The following is a 13,059-nucleotide window of genomic DNA, read 5'->3' as shown; positions in this document are numbered from 1 at the left end:
GGAATATCACATTTTGCACTTGTGAGAAATGGTACCACATTTAATTTGCTGATGTGGGAAAATTAGAGGATCCCTCTAGCAACATCCATGCTTTTTTCTTTATTTTTTTTTCTCCTTTTGCTGTGAGGACAGGCTGGTTTCCATAACAGCTGCCAGCACCTGATGGAAACAGAGATAATGAGAGTTTTTCAGTTTAGAAGAGAAGTAATTAATTTGTATTCCCCTTTTAGTTTTCTGCAGATGAAGGTCTGTCTTCTCATTTTTAATAAGCATTTACATGAAAACAGGAATTTTTCCCTGAGGAGCTTGTCTCCTGCTGCCTAACCCTAACTAAAATTTATAGTTCTGTGTTTGTATCACCATAATTATTGCTGCTGTGATTAATTGCAGGAACATAAACAGGTTTGTAGCTGCAGGTGAGGAATAAGCAGTAGAAATCAATGCTCTCCAAAATTTTATCTAAAATACTGTTTTGCAGAAAGGGAGGGGAAAAAAAATAAGAGAGACAGAAATGTGGAAAATTGGTCCTGAATCCAGGAGGGCTTATCTGCCTAACTTAGTCTGTGACTAATGGGAAAGATATTCATACCTATAGCAAATATAGAATTTGATTTTTAGGGGAACTCCCATGAGCAGAACCGTAAGATCTGGAATGTAATTAGGGTTCTGATAGAGGAATTTTAGCTCGGAGTTTGGTGATGGAATGGAAGCGTGATACTACATCTTGCTGAATTACTTTTGTTGTTGCTCCAACTTTCCAAGGGTGGAATGAAATGGGAGAGCTTAGGATGGATGTTTCACGTAACAGAGTGAGGAATTATCAGCCAGCAGAATTATCAACCTGGTTAATGGAATTAATTAACAAGATTTCCCAATGTCACCGGCACATCTCAATTTCTGCCGATGGCTTTCGGGAACTCTGCCGGTGTTTCTGTCACTTAACACTGCATGGAAAAAAGCTCTGACTGGGTGGGAATTTGCCTTGGCTGCTCCTTAGTTGGTGCAAAGGCACCTCTTGCTCCCTGTGTTCTCCCAAGTTCCTCTTTGCTTTTCCCAGGGGAAGTGGTGCTGCTGGTCCCGATGCCGGCGGACGGCCCGGCAGGCTCCTGGCAGCTTTTACCTGATGGAAGAGCAGCCTCACCCACAACCTCCTTCACCCAGCAGGACATCAGCGATGGCATCGTGTGGTACAGGCACTCTGGAGCTGAAGTTGAGAGTGACTCCTTCCAATTCCAGGTATTCCTCACCGTGTCCTGTGAAACAGCACGTGGCAGTTCTCTGAGGTTACTCCGCTCGCGTCTCGTGAGCCCGAGTTTTAACAATAACACAGATGTGTGTGTGAATACACCATCCTCTCGTAAAACTTACAATATTTACACCGAGTGAAAATACATTCCAATACATGCCTTTTGAAAAGTGGTGTGTTTTGTGAGCCCCAGAGCCACGCAACCCTTGGTTTCTAAGCTAATGATTTAATTTTGCTTCAGAGCCCTTCGTCTCACAAACAGACCAAAAGCTAGAAATACTTCCCAGCAGCTGGGAAACTGAAATAAATCCCTGCTCCCCAGAGGTCTAAGAGCCATAAAATGCCTCAGACAGGTCCTTGCTGTTGGCTGGGAGGGTTTCAGAGCCTCCCTTAACTAAGCCTGCGTGAGCACTGGCACGCAGTGTTTGTTACATCTGGTTACAAGGCAGAAGCAATTACTGTAGCACGGGAGAGGCAATTAAGGTAATTTCTGAAGTAATTAACATAAGTGATAATGAGGAATTTGTGAGCTTCGGTGTTGAACAAGCTAATCTTTGGCTTAATTGCTGCATTCCTCTTATAGACTATGCATTTTGCATGAGTTGAGTGTTTGGGTTTAGTATCTGGGAGCAGCAGTAATTGTTCAGAGAGCTGGGAACACCTGGTCACATCAGGAGACAGTGGCACTCCTGTCCAAGTCTTGAAATTTGGGACATTTCAGGGCCAATGTGTTGTTTTCATCTGTTTTAGGACAGAGCAGGGGCAGCAAATGGTTAAAACGACATTGTTCCTTTCATCAGAACTTATATTTTTATGCATTCTAAAAATTAAGCTTCAGGATGTCCATTCCCACTCAGAAAGTGCTCTGTGGAGTTCCAGAGCACACTGTTATCCCTACTAAAAGATGAAGCCATAACTGAGTCTATCAAAGAAGGGAGCTGTATTTTTTTGGGTGCTTCCTTCACCCCAGGATTGCTGGGATCATTTGCAGGTTCACCTCTAGGGAATGGTTCTGGTACTCTGAGTTTTTACCAGTTTAATAAAATTAGCTTTATGTGTCTTGGCTGCAGGCTTGCAATTAGGAATTAGATACCTTTGACTTAATTTTGTGGTGCTAGAGTGGAAAATACTTATGAGTCTGTGAAACACAATTGCAGTTTACACTATTTATATTATTTATTATTACACTATCTTGGAAGCTGTTGGGATCACAGGGAGCCACTGCCAAGGGGAAGTCTGAAACTGGTTGAGAAATCACTTAACCATTCAAGTGATCTTTCCTTCCCAGGTGTCCAGCTCTGCCAGTCCACAAACCAGCTTGGAAAGCCACGTGTTCAACGTTGCTGTTCTGCCCCAGACACCCAAAGCCCCTCAGCTTTCCCTGGGCTCCTCTTTGCACATGGCTGTAAGTGATAACACCACACAGATGGCTGGAGTAGGAATGGGGGAAAAACAGATGAGAGGAGTAACTGGGGTGGGGGTGCAGGAAATACCCGTGAGAAGTTGAAGAATTCATTGTTAAAAGTGATGAATGTACAGAGTGGAAAGGAGAAAGAGAAAGAGATGCAAAATCAGTGTTTTTTAGAATTCTTACCCTTTGCTGGGAAGCCAGGAGGAATGGCAAGAGGGGAAAAACTGTGGGTTATGTGGGTAATGAGTGGATTTTGCCAGTGGTTCCACTGTAAACTTGATCCAAACTGTGAGTCTGGGAATGACCATGTGGATGAGAGCGGTCTTTCCAAGGCAGTTCCTTCCCCGGCTGTGTCGATTGGAAAGATATCTCGGAGTTTAAAGTCGGTTTTGTGGGCTCCCAGATTGTGATGCAAGCCTTCCCTGTGTGTCCCCATCACATGTGGGTGAAGTCCAGCTGTTCCCTCTCCTTCTCCTGTTCTGTATGCCAGGCATGGGGCCGGGAAAGGCAAAGGAAGCCATGGGAGAGCGATGAGTACAAAGTCCATGGCACAGCAGCCTTGTCAAGGTTTAAAATAGTGGTGACCTTTCCTGGGTGATAATGAAACATGGTCAGACTGCTGCTTGGAGCCATTTCTCTTCCTGCTCCTGACTTTTTGTTGTTGTCATTATTGACGAAATTGATGGGAGAGATGTCTGGTGGAGCCGTGCGGCACTGGGTTTTATAGCTAATTACTCCCCACAAAATTCAATAGGGCCATAAAACACCTTTTACCTCACCACCTGCGAGTCCCACCTTTGGGAGAGACAAATGGGCCTTGGAGGCAGCGAGGAAGAAACATAACCTTAAATCTTTCCGTCAAAAAATTGCACTTGCCCTGCCCCAGCGTGATCGAGTTCCGTTCATTCGTCTTCAGACTCCTTCAGAATGAGACTTCTAAAGCTGAGAGGAAAGCACAATGTTTTGAGTTCTTCCCATCCCTCTAGCCTTGACTTTGACTTGTGCTGCTGAGAAAGGTCAAGGGAAGTTCCATGACTCTTTTTGTTAAACTGGACACAGCATCTGTATTGGTTTTTCTTCAGTCCAGTTAACCTGCTTCCCCCATATGGGAAACCCTATATGGGTTACCCTATATGGGTAACCTTTCACCTTCCAAAGCAGATTATTTAAGTGCCCATATCCTTCATTTAGCTTGTTCTCTCCCTGTTTTGCTCGAGATTATGAAATGAGCTGGATGCTTTTCATACCCAGCTGAGCTGTTTAATTTGGCGATTTCTCAGAGCTGCTAATTCTGCAGGATTAAGGTTCATGAACATGTGGAAATTAACTGGTTTTTGGGCACTTGAGTCTCTTCAAGCAGCCTTGTAATTCCTTTAACGCCCTGCCTGCCTTTGGCTCACAATAATCTTGTTATGGAAGGATCAGAGCCATTTTAGACAGGTTTAAAACAAAAGGGAAAGCTTTGGTTCCTCTGTATTCCAATGGGAAGGGCTGAGTCATTTTCAGGGTTTCTTTTAAATGAGGATCCAGTCCAGCCACATCAGACTATATGAGAAAACCACACAGACAATGAATTTCGTGTTCATCCAGGGAGTTCTTGATCCAGCTAGGTTTTCCTTCCTCTCTTCTGAATTGCTGCAGGCCAAAAGAAAAGCCTGACCACCCGTGAGTGTGGAGGTCTTGCATCTTCAGGAGTCAGGGGGTCAGGCTCAAGTTTAAGGACTGGGCCTTCACATTTAAGGACTCTCTTATATTTAACTAGAGCAAAGCAAATTCTCTTTCAATGCGTTTTTGGGTGAATCTTCCCATGTCTCTGGCCTTGATGCTCATGGTCTGATGTGTTTATTGAGGTGCTGGAGGACCGTGTGACAGTGATTGAGCCCCATCACCTCTCCTTTGTAGACCCGGAGATCCCCAGTGAGAAAATCCTGTACAACGTGACCGTGCCTCTCCTTCCTGGGCAAGGCAAGTGAACCTGTTGCTGCTTCATTAATTGCCATTTTTCTGAGCACATCTCCTTCTTCCCTCAGAGTATCACTCCGTGGAGGCACCTGTTAATACATTTGGCCTCTCTCCTTAGCTTTTAAACACCTTGTTCCTTAACCCCCCTTTCTTTGGCTTCTTCCTGAATGTGCTGCAGAACTCAGACAGCTTTTGCTAATGTCTGAATAATACTGAATGTTGTGTCCTGTGGCTTTCTGCTTCCCACCTCTCCTAGTGGGAGGTTATGTGAAGAAATGCTTCAGTGAGGGAATCCCTGTTTAATTTCTCTCGTCCCTAGAGCCCGTCCTCGATGCACTTGCATCCGTACGGCTCATTCTGGAGTGGGTACAAAGAAGTACCCGGGGAAAGCAAAGGAAGCTGTGGAATCAGATGGAGTAATGAAGCCCTCCTGGTAATGCTGATGTCTCTGCATCCACAGGTATTGTGGAGCACAGGGACAGGCCTCTGTCCCCAGCCAGGTTCTTCACCCAGGCAGACATAAACCACGGCAGGATTGCTTATCGCCCGCCGACCGCCGCCCCTCACCTCAGGGAGATCATGGCCTTCTCCTTCGCAGGTGAGTTCCCCCCAGTGCTCCTTGCAGGGCTGGGACAGACAGCTGGACAGCTGCTGTTCCTCCTTGCTGAGGAAAGATTCCTGCCCTGCTAAACGTCAGCGCTTGCCGTCTCCAAAATCCTCCAAGTCCACATCAGCGCGTGCTTTCCTGTCCTGACCGCAGTCACTCTGTGCTTGTGTTTGTCCCGCCAGGTCTCCCAGAGTCCGTGAACTTCCGATTCACAGGTATGTGAAACCACTTGCTCTTTCCTGGCCAGAGCAATTTTCATCCTTCTTCTGCCCTTCCCATTGCCTGTTACTCCTTGGCCTTTGTTCTGCTGCAGGCACACCTGTGGGCGCTCGCTAGGAATTTCTGGAAATGCTTCTCCCTGGGGAATAACAGTTTGTCTGCTTCCCAGCAATGTTTTACAGAAGCTGAGCTGCAGCTTGCTAGAGACATCTTTTTCCAGTGGCTGCCTGGAATCAGTCCTAAAAGCCTGATTCATTCCTCTTGTCCCCCAAGTGTGAGCAAGGAGTTTTACACTCTCATTTTTTTTTAATACAGCGTGGAGACATTTCTCTAATTAAATTCACACAGATAAGCTGCTTGCCTGTTTAACACATCCTTCTGTTCCCATGTGCTTTCTGGCTTCCACCAGCAAGGAGAAGTCCATGTTCTGGGTTAGGGGCAGAGATAAATGCTCTTGGCCTGTGTGAAGTGTGTGTGTGTCTGACCACAGACAGAGGTGTGGCCTGGAAAGGTGTGGGAGATGAGTCAGGGATGTGGGATGGTGATTTTTGTACAGACAGGTGAATTTCCCAGGTGAAGGGCCCCTGCAAACCCATCCCTGCACTCAGGCATGGTTTCTGTCTGTGCCTAGTGTCTGGTGGGGAGCACACGACCCCGGAGATGGTGTTTGTCATCCACCTGCTCTCCGCCGAGCAGCAGCCTCCCGTCTTCCAGATCACAGCTCCGTTCCTGGAGGTCAGCCAGGGGGGCAGAGCCACCATCGGTGAGTGGGGGGCGTGGGGCAGGGTGTGGGGCTCAGCTCACTGCCAGGAGGCCCAGGTTCACTTGCACAGGGGTTACTTGAGAGCCACTCAAGGGGAGAATTCCCTGGTGCAACCTGAGCATCATCAGGGGACAAACTATTTCAGTGAAACTTGCAGCTCTTGGGCTAGGGAAGCTCCAGAATTATTTCCTTTTCTTTTCTTTACTTTGTGCTGACTGAATTAGGGGTTTTTTTGGCTCCATTCACACAAGCTGTGCTCTCTTTCCCTGGCACAGGGGTCCAGCTGGCTGTAAGTGACACGGACACAGCTCCTGAGGGGCTTTTCTTTGAGCTGGTGAAACCTCCCCGTCATGGCATTGTGCTCAAGTACAGCGCAGATGTGCAGGAGCTCATGAGAGCAGGTGAGTGGAGTAAGAGTTTCAGTGCAGGAGAGGAGTCAGCCTGGCTGGTTTAGCTGAGCAGGAGGAGATGCCCCTGGCAGATAAGGATGCATCCACAGGGAAGCTGTGAGCTCACAAAGCTTTTGGGAAGAAAAAGGAAGGTTGCTGCCCTCCTTGAGAATCACAAGGAGTCGCTGTGTCCCTGGAGCTGGGGAGGTCACAGCTTTTCCTCTGCCCTGCCAGCTCCTTAATCAGTGTCCTCATAACTCACAGGCCTGTCAGGATGGGATTAATTGCCAGTTTAGTTCTTGGTTAAGGTTGTTTGAGTTGGATTCCTGCTCTGAACAGAGCCTTTCTGACTGGTGTGTCTCCTCCCTGGGAAGGCGACACCTTCACCTATGAGGACGTCACTCGGAATGCTCTGCAGTACGTGCACGATGGCTCAGCAGCAGCAGAGGACAGCATGGAAGTCTCTGTCACCGACGGTGTCACCACAGTCACCACACTGCTGAGGGTGGATGTGTCCCAGCTGGACACCCACGGCCCACAGCTGGCCCCAGGCTGCTTGTTGGCCGTCACTGTGGCCAGCAAAAGCTCTGTGACCCTCTCCCGACAGCACCTCGCTTACACGGTGGGTTTTCATTTGTTCCTGAACCCAGGGAATGCTGCCAGCCCCCCTTTCCTTATCCCACACACACCTCTCTGCTGTCAGCGTGGATTCTGGGTAGAGAGCTCAAGTTCTGACTGCTGCCAAGAAGGGGATAACACACTCTTTCATCCCACAGGGGTTTAAGGTTATCCCCATTTGACTGTAACAGAGGTGAACTGCCATGCTAAACATGAGAACCTAATTAATCCCAGATTTTTCTATCAAACAGACTAATAAAGCACATGGATTTGCTAAGTGGTTAATCCCTTGAAAATTTCAGCCTCCTCACCCACCTTCCAGAATTACCTGGTTCTTTTTCTGGGCAGGTTTGAAGGGGGAAGGATTTAACAACCCCAAGATGCTGCTGCAGCATCTTGGTAACTCGGTCCCAGGGCTTGTGTGCTGTGCAAGAGCTATCCTGCTGGTGACCTTCCCAAGAAAGCTCTGTACTCCTTGCAGATGATTTAGCAACCTCCTGAGGGAGGAGAGATCTGAGCTGAGAGAAGCTGGCTGTCAGAGAGGTGATGGGGAATTTTATTTTTTTTCAAGGGATCAGTCTGAATTCGAGTCTGGAATCTGTCCTGTCCTCCGCTTAAGGCCGAAGGCTGACAAGGGAGCTGCTCAGGTTTAATCTGAGCAAGAGGACAGCTAGGGAAAAGAGGATTTCACTCCTGACCCATTTGCTCAGGATGTGTTGATTTCTGCTCTGGGTCTTATTTTTCAACCACCTAACAAAACTCCTCTAAGAAAGATGACGTCTGAGTTGTGATACTGTAGTGTGCTTGTACTTAATGTGGTTGAAAAGAGACAAAATCAGCTTTTAGTTCAGTTTGAAGTACTTGGGAAACGAAAATACCAGGTTTATGTCTGGGAGACTGTGTTCATGTGATACAAGGACATAGCGAAAGCCTTTCTGAGCTGAGAGAAAATGAAAATACGTTTTATGATGTGTTTAGAAAATGTCAACCCTCTTGACTCTCTTCTCATCAGTAGAGCTTCATTAAATATTTATCTGTGGGTCTGACCCAGCTAGGCAGGTATAATTCCCTAGAAAATACTTATTTTTCCTTCCACTTTTAGTGGACCAAAGCAATGGCTAATTTTGCCCTGTTTTCATTTGGTTTGCTTCTTCATGCTCAGGACAACAATTCTCCTGACTCAGAGATCAGAATCCAGTTGATATCTCTGCCAGCCTATGGAACCCTCCTAAGGATGTCAGGCTCCCACAGTGAAGAGCTTTCCAAGGTTTATAATTTCACCATGGAAGACATCAACAGCCAGAGGATCAGGTAGCAAAGAGCACTGTGCTCCTTCAAGCCACACAAGTTAAAAACTCTCAGTGGGCTTTTCCCCAGGGATCTCTGGGCTACTTAAAAGAATTCAGGGAATGAATTTGAAGGAGGGTTGGGAACTGAGACACCGCCTCTCCTCCAAGGGGATTGCACTCACTTGTAACTGCAGGGATGGGATGCATCTGCCTGGGGGTCAGGGAGACTCCCTGACTCCCTGTCTCCTGATCCCACAGCTACTCCACCACGTTTGAGACCAGCAACCAGCCTGTTACTGACATCTTCCACTTCTCTGTGCTGGATGCAGACAACAACCGGCTGGACAGGCAGATGTTCACCATCACCATCACATCTGCCCTGGCACCGCCCGCACTCATCGCCTTTGCCGACCACATCACTGTGAGTGGCTGCCCAGGACCCTGGGGATGGGCACAGGGACAGGAATGGCTGAGATGGGAGCAGCTGAACAGTTTTCCTGGACTGGGGGGAATCACTGAATAAAACGTAGCGCCCTGCAAAGGGTGAATGAATCTCTTGGAGGCCAGAGGAGGCTGACAGTCCATCTGCATCCCTGAACTTCATCTGTTAACATCTGTTCTAGTCAGGAGCTGCTTGTCCCTAGCTTGTCCCTTCTTGGTATCAGTGGAGCAAGTCAGATTTATCCATACTGAATGTTTCACCCCCGATTTCACCAGTGTGTGTGCAAGAGATGAGCAGAAGACAACACTGGAGACACTTGGTGCTTTGGACTGACACAGAGCGTTTCACACTCCTTACCAAAGCCTTTGGAAGTCATCTCCCTCCTTTTCAGCTTTGCATTTCCCCTCCCTTGCCTTCCAAAGACTCTCCACAACAAGAAATGTGCAGGTCTTGCCTTCGGAGAGGTCACCATGACTCTGCCTGTTCCCTTCCTGCCTCGATAAAGAGCTCACAGGTTCCTCTTGGAGGCCAGGCAGGCTTTGTTCTTCCCATCCCACCCCTCCTCCCTGCTGAATTCCCGATTCGCAGACCTAGGGGAGGATGGGACAGCGCTCCGGAGCCCGGACAAGCCTCTTCCAGGGAGCCAGCCTCATTCAGTAAGGATTTGTGTTGTCTGCTGTTGCTTTGCAGGTGGATGAGGGAGGCAGGGTCCTGCTGCTGGCTCATCACCACTTGACTGCTGATGATGATACTGCTGCCAGGGAGGACCTGAGGGTCACTGTGGTCACTCTGCCTGTGTATGGCTACATCGAAAACACCAGGACAGGTAAACTGCTTGGCTCTGCTTTCTTTCTCCTGGCTGGTTTGTGCTCCTAAGAGGAACACATCTGTCACATGCCACGGAGGGGATTGCTTGTGCTGCCTCTAAAACTGCGGCTTCCCCAGTGCCCGCTTTTAACACAGCACGTGTTGCTTCCCTCAAAGGCCACAAGATATGGGAAGTCAAGTTGTAGAAAGGAACCTCCCTCCTTCTGCAGCCTTCGCAATGTGCCTTTCTTCCCCTCATCCTGCTGGGTTTATGTTGAGTTTATCAGCCACTTGAGCATCCTTTCACCAGCGAAATTCTGGTTTGCAGGCGAGAGCTTTGGCCCACGGAGTGAGTCTACAGGGACCACGGATGCCTCCTTTTCCCTTCAAGATGTCCTGGAGAACAGCATTTACTACTTCCAGAGCGTCCATGAAAGCATTGAGCCCACAGGTGATGTTTTCCGCTTCTATGTGAGTGATGGCTTCAGCCGGTCAGAGGTGCAGAGCATCAACATCACAATCCAGGTATGCCGGCTGCCAGAGCCCTCTCCTCTCACACAAACACTTCCAAGGGCAAGCTTTACTCCTTCCTTTTTCATACGTGGGAAGGAGATTAAAGGGAGGCTCCTTCCCCTAGCACGGGCACATAATTTAGTTGTGCTCCCCAAGGAGAGCTGTGCACTGCAGCCTGTTCACCAGGGCTTGTTGCTCTGCTGCCTCCTCCCTCTTGGAAGCAGCCATGATGCTGGATAGATTTGGAGGGGCTGGTGATGCCAGCACCACTGCTGTGGTTTGGGAGCCTGTGTTCCATGAGGGTGGGTCTCTCCCTGTGCTCATTTTCCTTTTTCTGGCTGTGTGCCTTTGTGCAGCGGCAGAACGACGAGCCCCCGAAGATGGCGCTGGAGCCTGTCCGCCTGCAGGAGGGCTCAGCCGTGGTTGTTACCAACGCCTCCCTCAGCCTGCAGGACTTGGACACCAGCAGCAGTGAGCTGGTCATCGTGGTGAGCCAAAGTCCTGAGCATGGTATGTCCTGACAGGCCAGGGGGTGAGGGACAGGGAGTCTTTCTACGTCGGTGTCTGTCTGTCTTTGCTGTGCGCGTGTGTAAGAGCCCCTGGCACGTGGGATAAAGCACAGTTTGGAGCAGGACAGCCCTGTTCTCGGCGAGCTGTCCCTGGCTCTGTGCTGGAGAGCAGAAGGGGGCAGTGCCTGTGCTTCCCTGGGAAGTTCCCCGCTGTGTTCCCAGCTCCCTGCTGGTAGCTGCAGCACCCGAGCCAGGCAGGGTGTCAGGCGAAGGCTCCGTCCCCCGCAGGCTGTGCTGATCCCTCCGTTGTTTGCCAGGCCAGCTCCGCAGAAGGCAGAGCGCGGCAGAGGCCCTGGAGCAGGGACAGGTGCTGTCCAGAGGCTCCTCCTTCACCTACCAGGACGTTCTGGATGAGCTGATCGTTTACACTCGGAGCGGTGCTGCAGCGCAGACGGACGAGTTTGGCTTCTCTCTCACGGACGGGCTCTACACACAGGCGGGGAGGCTGGAATTCTCCATGGAGCTGCCGAGGAAGCAGCCCCCCACGGTAGCTATCAACAGGGACCTGCAGCTCCCAGCTGGTAAGGGGCCAGGGAGGAGAGAGGCATTGCTTGGTGCTGCCTAAACCTTGGTCCAGCCTAAAGCAGTCGCTTTGCTGGGCTGGCTGAAGCTGCTGGTGGGGTTTGCTTTCTCTGGTGTAGGCTCCACAGCTCGGCTCACGGCTCAGCACCTGAAGGCAGCTGCTGCTCATTCAGGGGACACGGCCATCAGATTTGTCCTGAGGAGGGACCCCAGCAGGGGCCAGCTGCAGCTGACCACAGCTGGTAGTTCAGTCCAGATCTCTGCCAAAGGACCCCTCCAAAGTTTCACCCAGGCCGATATAAACAAAGGTGAGTGCAGGGTTTGAGGCAGTCACAGCAAGTGTATAAACAAAGGCTGGTTTAGGTAGTCCCGTGAGGAGTAGGAAGTTGGACCTGATGATCCTTATGGGTCCCTTCCAGTTTGGGATATTCCATGATTCTGTGATTCTTTATGAGAGAGGGAGGGAAAGAAGTAAGAGCTGTTAGATTAGAGCAGAACCATGTATCATTAAACAAATATTAAAACAGCTCTCTCAGCAGGAGAAAAAGAATGAAGAGAGAAAGTCATGAAACCCAAATTCTGGAGCTCTGTCAAGCCCCAGGTGCCTCAGCTGATGGGGCCAGCCTGCTTCCAAAGTAAGAATTAGAAGCTGCAGCCTGTAATGAAGCCTCTCTTTTCTGCTGTCCCTCTCTCCAGGACATGTGGTGTACAGCCACAGGAAAGGGGATCCCGGCGGAAACTTCCCCTTCACCTTTGATGTGATGGATGCAGATGGCAACAAACTGATGGACCAGGTTTTTCACATCCATGTCATAGGTAAAAAGCACTTATGCTTTCTTTGGTGCAGTGCTCAGGGCTGCTCCCAGATTCCATCCCACATGTACTGCAAGGCGAAATGTAATTCTTGAGACTCGGTTTTGATGCGCCGTCAATTCCAAGGCCTTTGAAGTGAGGGGCACAGGGAGATTTTGCAGATGTAAGGGTTCATTCTTTGGCTTCTGACAAACTCAGTGAAAAGGTAGAAAAATTCCCCTTAATATCTTCCACATTCTGTTGAGATCGTCTATAAGACATTATAATGTTATCAACCCCGATCAATGGCAAGGCCTAAAGTTCCTGGTTTGGAATTATCAAAACATTTGTGCGTGTGTTTTGTTTTCCTGCCCAAGTGCCCACGGGAAGAAGCATCTCCTAACTCAGCTTTGTGTTTAACCCTTCCAGAGGACAGATTTCCCCCCTCCATCATCACTAACGAGGGGCTGGTGTTGGATGAGAACTCGGCAAAGACAATCAGAACCCTCCAGCTCTCGGCCACTGACCAGGACAGCGAAGCCTCCCAGCTCCAGTTCAAGGTCACCCGGCAGCCACAGCTGGGGCATCTGGAGCACGTGGCTTCCCCAGGTGAGCTGGGAGGTGTTGGGCTCTCACAGCAGCAAAATGCTGGAGGCTTTTGAGCCCTAAACATTCATTGCAGGAAAAATGTGCCCCAGAGGCAGCGACACACAATTCCAATTCCTGTTAGAAATCAAAGCTAAAAAAATGAGCCCAGAGGGTTGGGGAATAAGGTGAGTGGAGGCAGAGCAGCCCAATAATCCCAGTTTAGGATTTATTCAGCCTCTGGGCCAGTTTCTGGCCCTACTGCTGCTTCTGCAGTAGGTTTTCCTTTTCTCCCAGGAAAACCTTTGGCCTTTGCTGTGAACAG

The 13,059-nt window shown here is 49.3% G+C and overlaps 1 protein-coding gene and 1 long non-coding RNA gene across 3 annotated transcripts in view; one reads left to right on the top strand and one right to left on the bottom strand.

The window, feature by feature from the left end:
- LOC111929450 (extracellular matrix organizing protein FRAS1) overlaps positions 1-13,059 on the top strand; it is a 106,783-nt gene that overhangs the window by 76,518 nt on the left and 17,206 nt on the right. For both annotated transcript variants that reach the window (XM_086890741.1, XM_086890742.1), the window contains exons 30-46: positions 1,058-1,236; positions 2,535-2,651; positions 4,508-4,622; positions 5,080-5,217; positions 5,409-5,441; positions 6,077-6,208; positions 6,484-6,609; positions 6,972-7,219; positions 8,378-8,526; positions 8,763-8,925; positions 9,637-9,772; positions 10,082-10,278; positions 10,623-10,776; positions 11,093-11,356; positions 11,477-11,665; positions 12,054-12,173; positions 12,579-12,758. In XM_086890741.1, the coding sequence (XP_086746867.1) occupies positions 1,058-1,236; positions 2,535-2,651; positions 4,508-4,622; positions 5,080-5,217; positions 5,409-5,441; positions 6,077-6,208; positions 6,484-6,609; positions 6,972-7,219; positions 8,378-8,526; positions 8,763-8,925; positions 9,637-9,772; positions 10,082-10,278; positions 10,623-10,776; positions 11,093-11,356; positions 11,477-11,665; positions 12,054-12,173; positions 12,579-12,758 (2,640 nt within the window). The remainder of the gene's footprint in view (positions 1-1,057; positions 1,237-2,534; positions 2,652-4,507; positions 4,623-5,079; positions 5,218-5,408; positions 5,442-6,076; positions 6,209-6,483; positions 6,610-6,971; positions 7,220-8,377; positions 8,527-8,762; positions 8,926-9,636; positions 9,773-10,081; positions 10,279-10,622; positions 10,777-11,092; positions 11,357-11,476; positions 11,666-12,053; positions 12,174-12,578; positions 12,759-13,059) is intronic.
- LOC147653305 (uncharacterized) lies at positions 24-9,075 on the bottom strand. The gene is made up of 3 exons (XR_015287333.1): positions 2,841-9,075; positions 1,121-1,253; positions 24-159 (listed from the first exon to the last, which is right to left on the bottom strand). It is a non-coding gene; the product is annotated as an uncharacterized LOC147653305 (long non-coding RNA).

This window comes from Cyanistes caeruleus, chromosome 5, assembly GCF_971803275.1.
Source record: "Cyanistes caeruleus chromosome 5, bCyaCae1.hap1.1, whole genome shotgun sequence".
NCBI lineage: Eukaryota > Metazoa > Chordata > Aves > Passeriformes > Paridae > Cyanistes > Cyanistes caeruleus.
The sequence above is the reverse complement of the archived record's forward strand: the minus strand, read 5'-3'. Positions and strand labels throughout refer to the sequence as shown.